Below are 17,376 nucleotides of genomic sequence, written 5' to 3' on the forward strand. Positions count from 1 at the left end.
CTTATGTATTTTTTTACGTCTTAATTTTCAATCTTATTATAATGATTTTCATTATTAATCATGTAGTATAAAACTGCATTGAAATTTATTCTAATTTATGCAAATCCAAATCCAAGCTACATTTGAGAGTATTGATTTTGAGTCTTAAATTTAAATTTAGTTGAATTTAAGTAAAATTTAGTATAATTTTGTGTTACGTTTGGTCTAGATCTAATCAAATTCAAATTTAAAGTCTCTTCCAAACATGGGATTAGGAATATTTGCAAACAGTAAAAATTTGAGTTCGGTTTCAATTACATCATTTGATGGGTTTTTTTTGGATTTTTTTCAATTAAGGTTTTAAATTTTTTCTATTTAACATTTTTCATTAAAAATTCTTGAAAAATTCACCTGTAATATATTTTGGGAGTGGCCTTACGTACTTTATTTTTAAGATTTTTCTTAGTATCTTTAATTAACTAAAAACTGAAACACTTTACACTAATCAATCTTAACTCTAAACCTACAGTAGACTTGATCCCATTATGATCCAAAGTCACATGTGACATAGCCTCTAAGCATAAGATTTTTAGTCCAAACTCAAATTCAAAATTGAGTGTACCTTCATTTACACCACACTCATATATTTTTGCCACACTAAATGATGTCAATACTTGTTAAATTAGGTTTAACTATTATTAGCTCATAAAACAAACAAACCTTAAGAAATATAAAAAGGAGCCATCTGTATTTTTTAGATAAAATAAATAAAAAATTGCAATTAAAATGAAAATATTTACTATTTTCAAATGTTTTTTTTATATTAAGAATACTAAGCCTTCATATTAATGATTTATACTACTAAATATCATCTTAAGAAATCACATGCATTTATATTTACTAGCTTGTGTCAAAATTTTAAAATATAATTTTATACAATAGGTTGTAAATCTCATGCATAGGGCACATTATAATACAATTTAAAATGATTTTGGGACAACAATCAATTGAAATAATTCATAATTTCAATTGAAATAATTCAAAAAAAGTTAAAAAAGGATCTATATCCATTTCGATTTCCCAAACGCGGCTTTAACAGTGTTCATACTTCATAGGCGGAGAAGAAAGTACCTTGTCACTGCAAATGAAGAGAAAGAGGAAGGAAAAGGAGGAGATGGAGATTGTATGGCAAACTCCTGCAAACCCTCCAGAGCCCCACGACTACATCTTCCGCAACGGTAAAATTTTCAAACTCAACGGTCACCGTTTTCAACCCCATATTTCGAGGTTCCACCGTTGATAATTTGATATAACACAGCTGAATTTTAGCGGGAACTCTGCAGGGAGGCGCCATGTTAGACCGTACTACTTCGAGTTCATCTCCCATGTAATTTATGACTTATTTTCTTCTTTATTTGTTTTTTGATGGATCTTCTGTGAAAACCCTAATCACATTCATCATAAACCCCATTTAGATCCAAACAATGTCATAGAAGGTATTGTTGTGTTTTTATTCAGGTCAAGGACCGGTGGGCGGGGAAACGCATTGTCGATCTTTTTGCTGAAGAGTTCAAGGGCCGGCCTTATGATTACTATGTACGCCTTTTGTCTTATTATTGCTTTTCTGAATGATTTCTATTTATCTGGATCGGCTGAGCTTAGTATCAGAGTTCTTGGTTGGTTCTATCATTGCATCGATGTTACTTCAATTTTTATCAACATGTGAATGTGTAATGAGATCATGCTCTTTTTGAATTTTGGAATAAAGACTTGTGAGAAAAAAGGAAAGGAAAATAGAAAGAAAAATCAATTTTTTTGTTATATTTTTCTGTCTATCTCAAATATAATTAAGGTGAAAATTTATTCCAAGTACAATTGAAAATCAAGAAAAATCAAAGAGTAATGACAATATGGCATGTAAAAAAAATGTTAATTGATTTGTAAAGGCATTTTAGGTTTCTGGCTGTGTTTTGTAATGGTTTTAAACAGCGGAATTGGGATTGTGTGGATCAGGATGGATCTCAATACAATTTAATACTGCACAATGTCCAAGTACAAATACGTGATCTAAAACCCAAGCTCCCAAACACAGGGTCGGGCTATGTCTTACCTAAGTGTTTTATCTCATTTTTTGCAACACGCAACTTCACCTGTTTGTTTTGATGGGCATTTCATGTTAGCAGGGTCTGAGTGTTTTAAGTTTTAATAATGTGTTGGGGATTGTAGGTTAGCGCTGTGGAATGTGGACGGATACAGGTTGATGGTCAAATAGTGCCTGTTTCATACATAGTTAAACGATCACAGAAGATAAGCCACTTCTTACACAGGTTTGTTGTGCTTAATGCTGTTCTTGAAACAAGTTTGCTCAGAAAGTGTTGTGTCAGTTTTTTGCTTTAAAATTGCCATGCAAACTTATTGAACGAGCAGTTGATGTCAAAACGGCTGTAGGCATGAGCCACCAGTGATGGCATTGGACGTCTCAATTTTGCACAAAGAATCTGACGTGCTTACTGTTTGTAAGCCAGCATCTGTTCCAGTAAGTCAATGCTAGTTTGTTACATGTCCTTTTGAACATTTTAGAAACTTGGTAGGTGTACTGTTTATCTCTATTTTTATTTCATACCCATCTTGCTCCTATGGGGTTGGAAATGGTCATTTTACTACTTTGTTTCTTGGATTTAAATGCTTAATAATGGTCTGTTTTATTCGTAGACTTTGTAGTTCGGCACTCAGACATAGAATCAACCATGCGAGACTCTTTTCTTGATTGAAAAAAAGTAGTATAATATTAAATAGAGAAATGTAAAAAACAGGAGAATAAGGTATCCTTTAAAAAAAAAAAAAAACAGGAAAACTAAAAAATAAAAACAAAACAGTTAATACAACACAGCAAACCGGAATGTCTTTAAAACACATTCTTATGAAACAACCAGCAGCCAGAGCTCATAAAAAAGCCAACTATTGAATCTTGTCCCAAAGTAGAACCTAAGAAATCTTCCTCCCCTTAAAATGCAGTGTTATTTTTTTTTCCCATTTAAATACCCCACAGTATAGCATACAATTCACATCTCCAAAGGGCAGGCCTGTCTTTGTACCTTCCAAACTTCATAGAAGAAATAGCCAGGATATCCTCCACAAATTCCGGACAAACCCAACTTTCCCCAGTAAAGTTTTTGTGGTTGGGGATAGGGGGCTTTAGGGATCTTTTTGATGAGGTGGGAGGCGGTGTGCACTGTGCACTCTAAATGGAAGGGGGGGTTTTGGTCTTGAAATTTGATGTCTAAAAACACAGCTCTCTAGTCCTGTTTTCAATGTTGAGGTCTGTCTAACCCCTTATTGAGGCACCTTTAAGGCTTTGAGCCTCCTTTTGTGCATGCAGATATCTCACCTTTTGGAAGGTTTCTCTGTTAGTTCCAGTTCCTGTGCGAGTGCTTTCTTTTCTTCTGCCCATTGCCCATCATGCATTCTACAAACGAGCTTGTTGCATCTATGCAAGGAGGGTATAGATGATACCTCGTGAAGTGAATCACCTTACTTCCTCATGGGTTACCAAGGATGAGTTGTGTCACCTAGAGCCCAGAGCTATTGGAGCAGTACAACTGTCTTTCCTTGTCAGCCGCATGTTTTTCTCACCATGAGAGAATTGATGGGCATCACAGTCCAGCAAGACTTTTGTTTCTACCATAGGCATAAACATAAAATAGGGTCTTTATAATTATCTGGGGTTTTATGATTTAAATATGTTACAATTATATCCTGATCTAATTTAGGGATTTGATATATTTCCTAGAGATTGTTTCCTTGTGGAATATGATGTTATTTCCTGGAGATTGTTTCCTTATTTAATATTAGGAGAAAGCCTGTTTAAAGGCTTGATGTGCAACCATGAGGATATTAACTATTAAGCCTTAATTGAGTCTTGTTTTGATTTTCCATTTGTCTTATTTTCCCATTTATTGCCTGTTACCTTGTTTTAGTTTTCTGTTCATTTTCTTGCTGATTATCTGTGGTCAATGGGTCCTGCATCCCTTCTGTTTTGCAGGTGCATCCCTGTGGTCAGTATCGCAAGAATACAGTTGTTGGCATCCTTCAGGCAGAGTATAGCTTGGCACCTCTATTTCGTATCCAAGCAATTTTTGGAAAGCAAAATTTTAATTGTACATGAGCTTATAATGTGTGTTCAAATGCTTGGAAAGGTTTTTGTTCAATTTAATTATTTCCATTTTTCTCAGGTACAATGTTATAATGCTAAAATTTACCAAAATTTTCTTGACCCTATTTCTTGTTAGCGGTTCATAGACTGGATCGCCTAGTCTCCGGACTGCTTATCCTGGCTCGAACTGCTTCTAAGGCTGACTTTTTCAGGCAACAGGTAGGAATCGGATCGTCATAGTGGTTTATTTAAAATTTCTAGCAAGCAAACAATCAAGCTGTTCCTCCTAAGGATCCTATCAATAAAACAAAAGCAGTAATTCCATGAACACGAACATGCGTATGCATGCATGCACACAAGGACAAGTGCATCCATTCACAAACTCGATGCAGCATGAATCCTTTACGTCATAAGTCATGGTGAACTATGAAGGAATTATGACGTTCTCTTCTAGAAAGTCAGATCATCTGGTATGACGCATTAAAGAGATCAAAATGAAAGAGTTAGAATGATAACAAGTATTGCATTACTGTGAGTTCGTGTTTTGGAAAGATTAATCTAAGCAGGTTCCATTGGTGGAAATCTTCCTAAAATTATTTAGTATCGGTGCATATAGAGACATGGATTTTGAAATATGTATCTTGAAATAGAGGACAATGCATAGGAGTTGTAGCTCTGTGAGTTGGTTCCTAGAGTGAGAGTTGCCATGTTGCTTTGTTTGAAATTCTATTTATAGGAGTGAAGGAGATCAAAAGGTATGGAGACAAGCTTGCAGATTTGTTACAGTTACCACCTCCTTATGTTGTTTTACCTTATTGAGGACAATATTGCTCCAGAAACTTGTTTGTTTTTTGGGCTTAATATTCATGAAAATTATAAAGTTTTGTTCATGACTTTATGTGGTGGACTTATAATATTACTCCTTTCTTGAAGCTATAGTTTTTGCTTCCTGAATTTATGCTGATGTATGCAGTTTTTCCTGCAGCATAAATAAAATATTGCTCTGTCATAAAGTAGGGTTTGGTGGTTACAGATTGAAGCCGGACTGGTGCACAAACAGTACATCGCAAAAGTCATTGGAGTTTTTCCGGAGGATGAGGTAGTCTTATTAACTCATATCATTTAAATGACTCCAATATGGATTGTTTTCATCAACCACATGGCCTACAAGCTACAGCATGCTTGCTTGATTGTTTATTGTACTTGAATCCCCCATCCTGCCTCAACCCCTCAAAGCCTCTGCAGAAAGTTCCCAGCTTAAATAGGTTGGCTCATATTACAAGTTAATTGTAGAAATTTTTTAGGTACTGAATTGTTTAAGAATTTGTGGCCTAAAAAGGATGAACATGAATATCTTGGCTACTGAATTGGGAAGGTCAATGTTATCAATGAACTCGTAAACCAACTAATGATGGAGAGAAAAGACAATGATCTTTATTTTTCCCTTAAATTTTTGAAAATTTCACTTTTGCACAAAGGTATTGGCCTTGAATCACCCTAATGGCAAACAAATTTAATTCTTCTTGTGATGGCCCGACACCAGTTTTTCCAAGATCCAACCTGCCCAGATCTAATTTTCTACTCCGAGGATATTATATCCATCCACATTCATGTGTATGGATGTCTATGCTTTTGTCTTCCTCTTTCTTGCGCCCAATTATCTGTGATTTAGGAGCAGGAACCTTTCAAATCATATTTGATTTTGTGCAGTCTTCCTATCTTTGCTTAAACAATGTTCTTATCGTCCGGAACATATTTGTTATGTAGGTTGGTCCATACCTCAAAATGGTCATTTTTAAACAATTCGTTGAGAAATCTTAAAATGCATATTAGAAATGGGGGTAAAGGCTGCCCACTGTCCAGCTTTCTCGGACTCTTCTGTAAGCAGGATCTTTGTGGACTGGGCCAACCGCTATGATGTATAGTGAAGTACTATGCACAACTTAAGATTTCAATTCTTTAGTAGCTCATTTTCCCGTCTCCTTTCCATCTTCATCATCTTGATCATCTTTCATGAGCTTGTAGGAATTTGAAGTGTGGGTTAAGAGATAACTTAAGGCATGGGAAAAACTGAATATTTTAAATTAATGCTTTATATAAACTATAGTTGCACTTTGCCAACTGTTTGTTGTGCAGCCCCTGTTCTAAAAGATGTTTAACTGAAATTTGAATCTGTATCATCTTTTCAGTTTGTGGAATGTTTTATATCTAAAACATATTAACTTGGTCAACTTGGTCTCGGATAAAAAATTGTGTTATGTTAGTTGTAAGACGCAACTTTTCCTAGTTGACATCTATTATGAATTTTTCTGGGTTTGTATTTCAGCAAGTTGTCAGTGCAAATGTGAATTATAATGCTCGAGAAGGAAAGAGCACAGCTGAGGTAAGGGTTTTCGTCAAACCCCCTGTCTATTATAGTTGTTATTAAGCGAGGCTGTTTTTTTTTTTTTTCTCCTTATTTTTTATACATTTTTTTAGGAAGGGAAAAACTTGAATGCTCAGTCAATTGGTCCTTATTAACTAATAAAAATTGGTATTTTGTGGAGTTCTATTATTTGCATGATGCTGGATCCCGTGGCAGCAGCAAACCTGGAAATTTCCTTTAGTGGAGGCAATATAAAAATCCATAGCACAATGTTACATGCATTTACATAAAAGTTTCAGTCTGGGAAACTCTTTGTTTCACTTATAACACCTCATTGTTACATGCATTTGAGTGAGGGCACTTGCCCAATAACAATAACTGTAGGGGCGCCACTGCCCCCCCCCCCGCGGTGCTTATTTTAGCCATTTTGGTGCAAGCCTGCCAGTAGTTTGGAAAGTGAGGCCTTGCATCGATTGTGTCTAACACTGTTGGGATGTAATTTTACTACCGAGAGAACATACATGCGGGCATTTTGAATATGTTGAAGTTACTCCTTTTTAGTTTTCACCTTGTTTGTGGTATGATTAGTTGTCTACTTGTCTTTCATTGTTGTGTTCTGAGAGTCTTATGTTACTGTTTTGATGTGGTAGCATACAGGTCACTAATGTGGTGATCCAACACTGACTTGGAGTAAAAGGGCAGTTTGGATATTGTAAAGTTCCTTTTTCTCTTAGATTTGATTGCAAACTGGCAAGTTGTGTCAGTAGTCTTCTTCTCATTGTCCTTATGATACATGTGTTTTACTTTTAATTTTTCAAGAGACTTAAACTTAATGTAGAGCTGAGCATAGGCTCCCTTCCCCCCCCCCCCCCCCTCCCCTCTTTTTCCTTTTTGCGCCAAAAAAATGTAGTCAGCGTTTGAGACTCCTCTAGGGAGATTGTGTTCCAGCCTTCCCATGCGTGAGTTATGTGTACATTCTTTTACTTGTAAAAGATACAGTGATGATAATTTAATTGTGTTAATTTACAGTCTTTTTAAGTATTGTTCATGCATTGGTGCTGGATAAGGAGTATTACAAGACCTAGGATTGACTATTAGGTAATCAAATTTTGCAAGGCTAATTGTTGGTTTGAAAATTATTCAAAAATTGAAGAATTAAATTTTTTATGTGCAAGTTTATCTACATGTGGCTTCAAGCCTAGAGTGTTAACTTTGGGTGGATTCCATTCTACTCTAGAATATTCTTGCTTATATGGCTGTAAGCCCCGACACTTCCATGATAATCTCAAGCATTAATTTTCCTATTTGCCGACTTTTCTATTGCTTTGAACATACCTATTGCTATCAATTTGAGGACTTCATACTATATAAACTAAATATATTAGGATGCCTAAATCCTAATTGGCTGTTTGTGCTAGTAGATGGCAGATATTTGCACCTCCTCCGACTTTTCTATATATATTTTTTGGTTTTATTTGTGAATTATGACTTGACATGACTAAGTTACTCTCTTTAACTGTCTCTATAAATGTTCTCTTTAAAGATCAATCTTGTGATAAAATATGAATGACACTTGCGTTGTGTTTGGTTTGCATAATGGAAAGGGTGGGGAATGGAATGGAAAATTTTGAATGGAGAACATGAAATCAAGTGATTGATTCAATTAGTACTTAGCTGGTTGGTTGGTTGGTCTTCGTAAATGTGATAAAGTGACCATGGCTTTAACCATTGTTTTTATAGTATTGATATTTTCATCCTCACTGCTGCTGCATTCATTGTGATCATAGCTCTCTGCTAAGGTTCATCATCCACTGCTTAATCGTTTTGAGGCAGTATCAAACATTTAAGCTTAACCTGTAACCATGTTTGTTTTATTCAGGCGGGTGAGTCTTGTGGTGATACTTCCCTGAAGGGGAAGATTGCTTGTACAAAGTTTACTAGGATTTGTACAAATGGAAATTATAGCATCGTTTTATGCGAACCAATCACGGGTCGAACTCATCAAGTAAGACACTTTTACAGGTTACAAAGGCAAACTTATCTGTCCATGCTCTACAGTTACACCATTGGCATTTTCAGAGGATACTTGTATAGTTCTGTCCAGATGTTCTGCTTTATATTTTATATTTTAAAATTTTAAAATTTTATTTTATTTTATTTTTTTATCATTTTGACTCCCTCCTTTTTACCCATTATGTGCTTTTGCATTCATATTTTGTGAACTTTTTGCCATAATTTGAAAAAATGCCCACATTTTGTTCGGTTATATATCAGCAAAATTGTAATTAATCTAGCTTTGCTTTTTCATTTGTTGTGTCTGAAGAAGATTTTTCACATATGCTGGTCTGGTTTTTTTGGCTATTATTCACACTTCAAATGGATGCCCTCATTTTTTTGTTCTCGTTAATGTAGCAACATCCTTTTATTTTACTGGATTGAATGGCCTAGCTTCTCATTTTCATTGTTTGGGGTGAAGACTAACTAATCTCTCTCTCTCTCTCTCTCTCTCTCTCCCTCTCTCTCTCTGTGGCATAGATTCGTGTCCATCTGCAGTATAAAGGCTATCCAATAGCCAATGACATGCTCTACCTGTCTGAATTTGTTCCTGATCGTTCTGTTGGAGGGTTGAGTGCAGATAGAGCTGCGGTTAAATCCCATTCTCTAGGATCCAATTCTATCGAGAACTGTATTAATGAATGTGAAGACAAGAAGGGTGAAGATTTCAGCATTGATCCTATGTGTACAAACTGTCCAAATTTGATTCCTAAAGGGTAAGAGGATTTTCTCCATTGAAGTTACATTTAATGCTATGATGTTTTAATACCCAGTTAGATGTCATCTTAATGAATCCTTTTGTTGATTACTGTTGAGATTTTGATTAAAACGAATGACCTAACTTGAAGATAGGTCTCTCCCTCTATTTATAATACAAATTAAATACATTCTAATAACAATAGTGCGCTTTCTAACTCTCAATAATTAACATACTAACACAATTAATAATAATAATAATAATAATAATAATAATAATAATACTGAAAGACATAAATAACCTCTTAACACTCCCCCTCAAGCTGGAGCATGAATGTAACATGAGCACCCCCCCCCCCCAAAAAGCTTTAAAAAACAATTCAGCAAGCTGAATATCAAACTTCACATAAGTGGTAATGAGCTTCTATACAAGTTTCTCTTGAACAAAATGGCAATCAACTTCATTGTGCTTCATATGCTCATGAAAGACTGGGCTAGAGGCAATATGAAGAGCAGCTTGATTATCACACATGATTCGTAGGCTGAGAATTTGAAAAACCCAATCCTTCTAACATTTCTTCAACTAGACTAGTTCACAAGTAGTTTGAGCCATAGCTCTATATTATGATTCAGCACTTGACCCGGCCACCACAATTTGTTTCTTAGTCTTCCAAGAAACCAAATTACTGCCAACCAAGATACAGTACTTGGTTGTGATCTTTGAAAGGTGACCCAACCCAATCTGCATCTATATATCCATGGATACTAGTGTGACTTCGATCACCATATAGAAGACCTCTCCCAAGTGCACCTTTGAGATATCTCAAGATGCGAATTACTGCGTCTCAATGACTTATTCTCAGAGAATCTAGAAATCGACTCACAACACTTGTTGCAAAAGATATATTTGGCCGAGTGACTATGAGATAATTTAACTTTCCAACAAGTCTCCTGTACTATCCAAGATTAGGTAGCGAATCACCTATTTCCGACACTAACTTGCTGTTAGGATCCATGGGTGTATCAACCGGTTTAGATCCCAACAATCCAGTTTCATCCAACATATGAAGAACATACTTCCTCTATGAAAAAACGGTTCCCATACAAGGTTTGGATACTTCTATACCCAAGAAATATTTCAACAGTCCCAAATCTTTGGTTTGAAACTTTGTCTATAGAAAAAGTTTGAGACTCTAAATACCTTTATCATCATCACATGTAATAACAATATCATGTACATAAACAATAAGAAGGATCCTACCCGATGAAGTATGACGGTAAAACATGGAATGATCCACTGCACACCATCGAAGACCAAACTCAAGTACTACAACACTGGAATGACCAAACCATTCTCTAGGAGACTGTTTTAAACCATATAGTGCCGTCTTGAGCCAACAACTAAGCTTGACTCCCTTTGGGCAACAAACCCAGGTGGTTGCTTTACATAGACCTCCTCCTTAAGGTCACTATGCAACAATGTCTAACTGATGCAGAGGCTAGTGACAAGTACTAGCCAAGGAGATGAGTAGATGTACTAATGTAAGTTTGGAAACCAGAGAAAAAGTGTCAAAATAACCCAGGCCATACACTTGAGTATGCCCTTTAGCAACAAGACGGGCCTTTAGACAGACCACATAACCATCAGGGTTGACTTTCACAATGTAAACACAACGACAACCAATCATAGATTTGTCAAGAGGAAGAGGTACCAAGTCCCAAGTGTCATTGTCATGTAAAGCATTCATCTCTTCAACCATAGCATTCCTCCACCCAGAGTGGGCTAAGGCTTTTGGGAAAATAGATTTAGGAAGGATAGTAGATGATAGAGTAGTAACGAAACAATAATAGGAGGGTGATGAGAAGTCATAACAAACATAGTTGGAAATGTAATGTTGAGTATATGTGCATTTACCCTTACGAACAGCAATGGGAGGATCAACATCATAGGAAATATGATCACCAGACAAGGAAACCAAATGCATGGTAGTAGAAGCTAGAGGGGACTCTTTTCCTTGGAGTCGCTGTTGTGAATACACTTGCAAATTAGAATGATCAAGGTGATGGGAAGGACTCAAACTACATGTGGACTCCGATGGTTGGTTGGGCAAGGATAGCAAAGTAGAATTTGGAAGATTATGCAGAGGATGAAACTCGTTAAGCTCAGAAGCACTTAGGGACTAGGTGTAGACTCAAAGAAGGTAACATTGGCAGAAACAAAGAAGTGATGCCGCACAAGACTATAACAACAATATCTCTTCTGAGTATATGAGTAGCCTAAAAAGACACATTTAACACCAGGATCCAACTTGTCCATCCCTGGAGTTAGTTGATGAACAAAGGACACACCCAAATATATGAGGAGGGAGTGAGAATAAAGGTGAATTAGGAAAGAGAATTGAGTAGGTAATTTTACCACTAAGAACAGAGGATGACATCTTGTTGATCAGATATCAAGCAGTAAGTACATCATCACTCCAAAACACTTTAGGTTCATGCATTTGATAAAGTAAGATGCGAGTGATTTTAAGGATATATCTATTTTTCCTCTCCTGCAGCCCCATTTTTTAAAGGAGTTTTGGGCACAGGTTGATTGATGGACAATCCCAAACTGAGTCATATAAGTTGTGAATTGTGCATTGAAATACTCTTCAACATTATCACTTCGAAATATTTGAATTGGCAAACCAAATTGAATCTTTGTTTCATAACAAAAGGCACAAAATACATGAATTAACTTAGGAAGATCTTTTATTAAATATAGCCAAGTAATTCTTGAATAATCAACCACAAAGGTTACTAAGTATTGAAAATCCAACTTGGACAAAATTCTACTAGGACCCCAGACATCAGAATGAACTAACATAAAAGGGCTTGCAGCCATGATCTTTTATCAAACATAGCCAATTCATTCTTGGATAATCATCCACAAAGGTTACTAATATCCAACTTGGACACAATTATACTAGGACCCCAAACATCAGAATGAACTAACATAAAAGGGCTTGCAGCCTGTTTATTGACTCGGGAAGCGAAAGGGACATGATGATGCTTTCCCAATTGACAAGACTCACAATCAAAACTAGACAAAGAACTCGAATCAGGAACAAAACATTTTAACTTTTCTAGTGAAGGATGACTAGGATGACAATGAATTTGGAGAGGCGTGGCATTAGCAGTGCAGGCGATAGAAGGAGATAGCGGTTCTAAGTGATAAAGTCCCCCAGCTTCACACCCTCTGCCAATCGTCTTCCTCGTCTTCAAATCTTGAATAACCACAGAATCGGGGAAGAATGTCACTGAACAATTCATGGATTTAGTATTCTTGCTAACGAACATAACATTTAAAGGAAATTTGGGAATATACAAAATCAAAGGAAGAGAAATAGAAGAAGTGGGATTTATAGTCCCAGTTCCCTTGACTGTAGTGGTGGATCCATCAACAAAAGTAACATAGGATAAATTTGCATGATATTGAAGAGTGGAGAAGAAGCTAGGTAAACCTGTGATATGATCAGTGGCAGCGGAGTTTGTGACCCAAGGACTAGGACGAGAAGTATTGGATGACAGACATATTGCGGGATTACCTGTTTGGGCAAGAGATGCAATGGGAGGAGAAACTTGTTGTGATGCTTGATACTTCTGGAGCTTGGAATACTCTTCCTCTAACATGGGCACAGTACGATGCCCCTGACTTGGCCCCAAAGATGTGGGGTTGGTGGTGGCTGCATTGGCAACATGTGAAGGTCTACCGTGGAGATCCCAACATTGCTCAAAAGTATGATTACTCCATCTACAATGAATGCACTTGCGAAGAGTGCCTCTACCTTGTCCGTCTCCACCACCACAACCAATTGAACCACCTCGATAACTTTTGCATTTGTTTGATAGAGAACTAGAATCGCCTTGTGTAGCAAAGGTTTTCCTCTTAGAACCAAATGCAAAAGTAGGAGAATGCGTGATGAAGGGAGCACAAAGGGCACAAGAATAAATATCGGCAAATGATGGCAGCTCGACACTACTTGGGGGCGGACTGCCTCAAACTCAGGTCTCAAGGCCTTTAGAACCCAAAGGATTGTCATCTGCTCCCTTTGCTTCTGCATCTCATGGTCGTTGGCAGTTATAGGTTGCACGATGTTGAGCTCCTCTTGAATACTCTTCATCTCCAAAATAACCTGCAATGCTCCTGTCTCCTTGTTATAACTGAAAGTAATCCTGAGATAAATCATACATACTTGTGATGTTACTAGAGTATAGAAGCTTGATATAATCCCAAATCTCCTTACACGCATATAGATGCATACACATCTGTGCAATCTATGGCTCCATCGAATTCCATAAAGAAAAAACAATCAAGCCATCTTCTTAAACCCTCACTTCTTTTCTCTTCTCATCAGAAGGATCAGATTGGAGCAAGTGGTCAGATTTTCCTAATCCTACTAAATAAACCCAAACAACTTTAGACCATCGAACACAACTCTTTCCATCCAACTTTTGAGTTGTTATTTATGGCAACGATGTAGGAAATAGATTTTTGGGACTCCATCCCAACACTCACAAATTTGTAGCCACACCAATGTCAAAAAAGAACAATCAAAACTAATGGGGACAATCACAAACCATGTGAAGCACCGACACAACCATGGACGAGGTGAATGACTCAGCTACTGATATAGCACTGCCACAGTCTCGCAACTTGATGCGCAAACACTGCCACTGCTCCAAGAAACTCACAAAGAAGCCTTTTCAAACACCAAACAGAAATTAATGGATAACCGCGAGTGCATTGTCAAAAAAGGTTGGAGTTTTTAGCAAAAAAAATGCCCAACAGCTTGATAATATTGTCTAGAGAAGGAATCAGAAGATGGCTGAGGGAAAAAAAATGAAAAAGGTGGCCGGAAACTCTCTCACGCACTGGCGCATGGGTTTGGCACTTCCGGCAATTGGATGGCATGTGGCGACACGTGGGGCCTTTTCCAATGATGAGGTTTTGTGGGGTTAGGCTTTGGAGGGTTCTGTGTTTGGGTATGTGGTTGGTTTTGTGAAATAATGAGGGGTGGAGGTGTATCTGAGAAGGGCAGTGATGGGAATTTGTTTTCCGGCAACATCTGAGTATAAAAGGGTTCAGGTTGGATCACGCTGTAATATCATGTTGAGATTTTGATTAAAATGAATGACCTAACTTGAAGATAGGTTCCTCCCTTCATTTATAATGCAAATTAAATACATTATAATGACAATAATAAAAGGGTTTAGGTTGGATCATGCTGTAATACCATGTTGGGATTTTGATTAAAATGAACGACCTAACTTGAAGATAGGCTCCTCCCTTTATTTATAATACAAATTAAATACATTATAATGACAATAATGCCCATACTAACTCTCACTAATTAACATACTGACACAATAATAATACTAAAAGGAATAAATAACCTCACAATTACCATTCATATTAATGCAGGCATTCTATGACATTGCTTCCAGTTCGTTTACCCTGTCACTAGCCACTATGGCCATCCACATTAGTATAGAAAGATCTGAGGTAAAACTTAGATGGTTTGTAAAGGCCTATGGAAGTGATTATGCATTATATCTGAGAACAAAGTTAGAAACTCACGGAAACTCATTATTCGAATTCTTATATTTTTCTATAAAAACAACTCTCATGACCTTGTAGCCATTATTTGCAGAAGAGCTTGACATGCATGTAAAACTGAGGCTGAGACGAAGTGTTCTGTCCCTAACAAATTTCAAGACATTTAACATGCTAGGGGAGGGTTTTGTGCTTAAAAGAGATCGATTGATGTCTTAGATCACATATGATCCTCATTATGTGGCGATTTAATTTCCTCCTTCTAAGATTACTGCATTTGATCTGCAATATTTTTGCAATCAAGGGTCACTGTGTATCCATGACTAACCTCTTTGGTACTATGAGAATCCAGTGTTAGTAGCCACAGGTCATGCAATGCAAAAAATATCTTTAAAAAATGTAAAATGGTAGGTTATAACTATTATTATTATTATATCAGGACTATAACTTATATTTAAATATATTTAATTGTTATTGAAGTGCATGCTTTATTTATTTAGATATATCATATATATTTATAAATACCATGTTTGCTGGTATACAACAATACATTGGAGAAGGTAAGCCCCCTGGTTTCCCTGAAAAGTCCTTTATGGATTTTTGGTTGGGAACAGAACAGTGGCTTATTTGGTGCTATATCACAATTTATTCATTCTTGGGCAGAGCTTTTCAAGGAACATGGCATGGGACATCTGTCAGTGGCTGTTGTCTTACATTTGAGCCGGAGGGAGCCAATCCCATTCATTCTGGTCTTACATCTGAGCAAGAGGGGGCCAATCTTATTCATTCTGGTCCAATCTGAATGGATCATGTTGAATGTATTGATCCATTGTTGCTTGCCCGTACCTTACAGAATGAGGATAAGTTATCCTAGGTTTTTTAAGTGGGACAAACTAAAGTTTCCTCTGAAGGTCACTACTCTTCGGTGATCTTAGATCACTAAACAGTAACCTTATTACCTAGAGGGTGGTTTAGGCTACTCAGAGTGCAACACAATGAACCCATTACTGCCACCAACATAAAAATTTTTAATCTTGGGTTGACCTTATACCAGTCATTTTAAAACAAACTCAATTTTTCCCTGGCCTTGTATAACATTGTCTTGGCTACGTTATATTGCTTCTCCAGCCTCTTTAAACTATTTTGTCAACTTTGTTTGTCTTTGATGGCCAGGAGGTGATTTTATTTTTGACAGGCATTGTCCAACTGTATCAACTAAAACTGCTGCATGTAGAGATACTCCTATGTTCTTATGGATCGGTTTGATTTTAAATTTCTTGAAGAATTCTTGTTGAATAGCTCCAGTTATTTATTCAGTTCTATATCAAAGACATCTTGCCTTAGAAATTCTTTCCAATTGATCTTTGCTTTTGTATCATGTATGGAATCATTGCATTAGATTTATTCAATTCTCAGAACTGACCAGCAGTTCAATTTGTTCAAGTGATTATTCCCCTCAAAAGATTAATTATCTATTCTCATCTGAGTGACTACGCCTGTTCGGTTGCTAGATTTTCTGTGAAATTTGCTTTCGTTATTGCAGGTACGATGCCTATGAAGAGGGTTTATGGCTACAATGCATTCGATACTCTGGACCCGATTGGAGTTACGAATGCCCTTATCCAGACTGGGCAGTACTTAGCTAATTATTGTTTTACTTTTTGCTTTTACTCGATCCTTTTAACAGTGTTTTACTGCTCTGCTTGCGTGTGCGCCCGCATGCAGAGAATTTTACTATAAATGTATTTTTATCATTCATCCTACCAACCAAAAAAGGAGGGCAAGAACAGCCAGTGTTGAAACATTTACGGGGGTAATTTCCCTGTTTTTCATAGATATCAAGTCACCCTTTCACACATGGCTTGTATTAATTTTTGACAGGGTTATTAACAAATTATTACTGGGGTAATTTCCCTGTTTTCTATAGTTAGCAGAAAGGAATTTTTTTTTGGGGGGGTAATGTGGCATTACAAGTTGGCAAAAGTTGTGTGAAGACAACTTTAGCGTTTGAAATTGTCAACTGATTTTTTTAGCCGAACTAGTCAACTCAATTACCCCATTCAAAATACAGCAAGGTTCCAAAAAAAAAAAGGGGAAAATAAAATAAAATAAAAGTTAATTGCATTTACAAGAGTATCACTCAGAGCTGCATTTTAGAAAGGCAAAACGTGATTCTCTTTTTACCTATTCTCTCTCTCTCTCTCTCTCTCTCTCTCTCTCTCTCTCGTCCTCCAAACTCAAAAATTTGATACTGTGTTAGTAGCATGTTTCTTGTGCTTATAAACCCTTCATCTCTTTTCATAGAAGTTCACACACGCAAAATAAACAGTAATAATTAAAATTACTGAGTTCACACTTTTAATTTCCTATTTTATGACCAAATAATTTATGATGCAAAGATGTGGCAAACAAATATTTTTGCTTTTTGTAGGATGAGCCCTTGTCCCTTGTCCTCAAATATTATGTTTCTTAAATGTTCGTGTTTGCTACTATTCTAGCTTTAACTAACTAATTCGGTCGAATAGGCCTAAT

General features: G+C 36.6%; 1 protein-coding gene across 2 annotated transcripts; it reads left to right on the forward strand.

Moving 5' to 3' along the window:
- The first annotated feature begins 1,061 nt into the window (after positions 1–1,061).
- LOC131160721 (RNA pseudouridine synthase 7) lies at positions 1,062–16,700 on the forward strand. 2 transcript variants are annotated; one of them, XM_058116586.1, is made up of 12 exons: positions 1,062–1,217; positions 1,323–1,366; positions 1,498–1,575; positions 2,206–2,306; positions 2,428–2,515; positions 4,022–4,100; positions 4,269–4,351; positions 5,166–5,231; positions 6,459–6,515; positions 8,377–8,502; positions 9,033–9,268; positions 16,388–16,700. In XM_058116586.1, exons 1-12 carry the CDS (start codon positions 1,124–1,126, stop codon positions 16,488–16,490), a joined length of 1,155 nt encoding a protein of 384 aa, XP_057972569.1. In that variant the 5' UTR covers positions 1,062–1,123; the 3' UTR covers positions 16,491–16,700. The 2 variants fall into 2 exon arrangements, with proteins under 2 accessions (XP_057972569.1, XP_057972570.1); XM_058116587.1 differs by having other exon boundaries at positions 1,080–1,217; positions 4,022–4,077; positions 4,279–4,351.
- Positions 16,701–17,376: the final 676 nt, after the last annotated feature.

This window comes from Malania oleifera, chromosome 7 (genome assembly GCF_029873635.1).
Source record: "Malania oleifera isolate guangnan ecotype guangnan chromosome 7, ASM2987363v1, whole genome shotgun sequence".
In the NCBI taxonomy this organism is placed as follows: Eukaryota; Viridiplantae; Streptophyta; class Magnoliopsida; order Santalales; family Ximeniaceae; genus Malania; species Malania oleifera.

Excerpts from the sequence above, each read along its gene's own strand:
- LOC131160721 (XM_058116586.1), top strand. The coding sequence starts at position 1,124 with ATGAAGAGAAAGAGGAAGGAAAAGGAGGAGATGGAGATTGTATGGCAA. Across the intron at positions 1,576-2,205 it reads GCCGGCCTTATGATTACTAT|GTTAGCGCTGTGGAATGTGG; the intron begins GTACGCCTTTTG and ends TGGGGATTGTAG. Across the intron at positions 4,352-5,165 it reads CTGACTTTTTCAGGCAACAG|ATTGAAGCCGGACTGGTGCA; the intron begins GTAGGAATCGGA and ends TGGTGGTTACAG.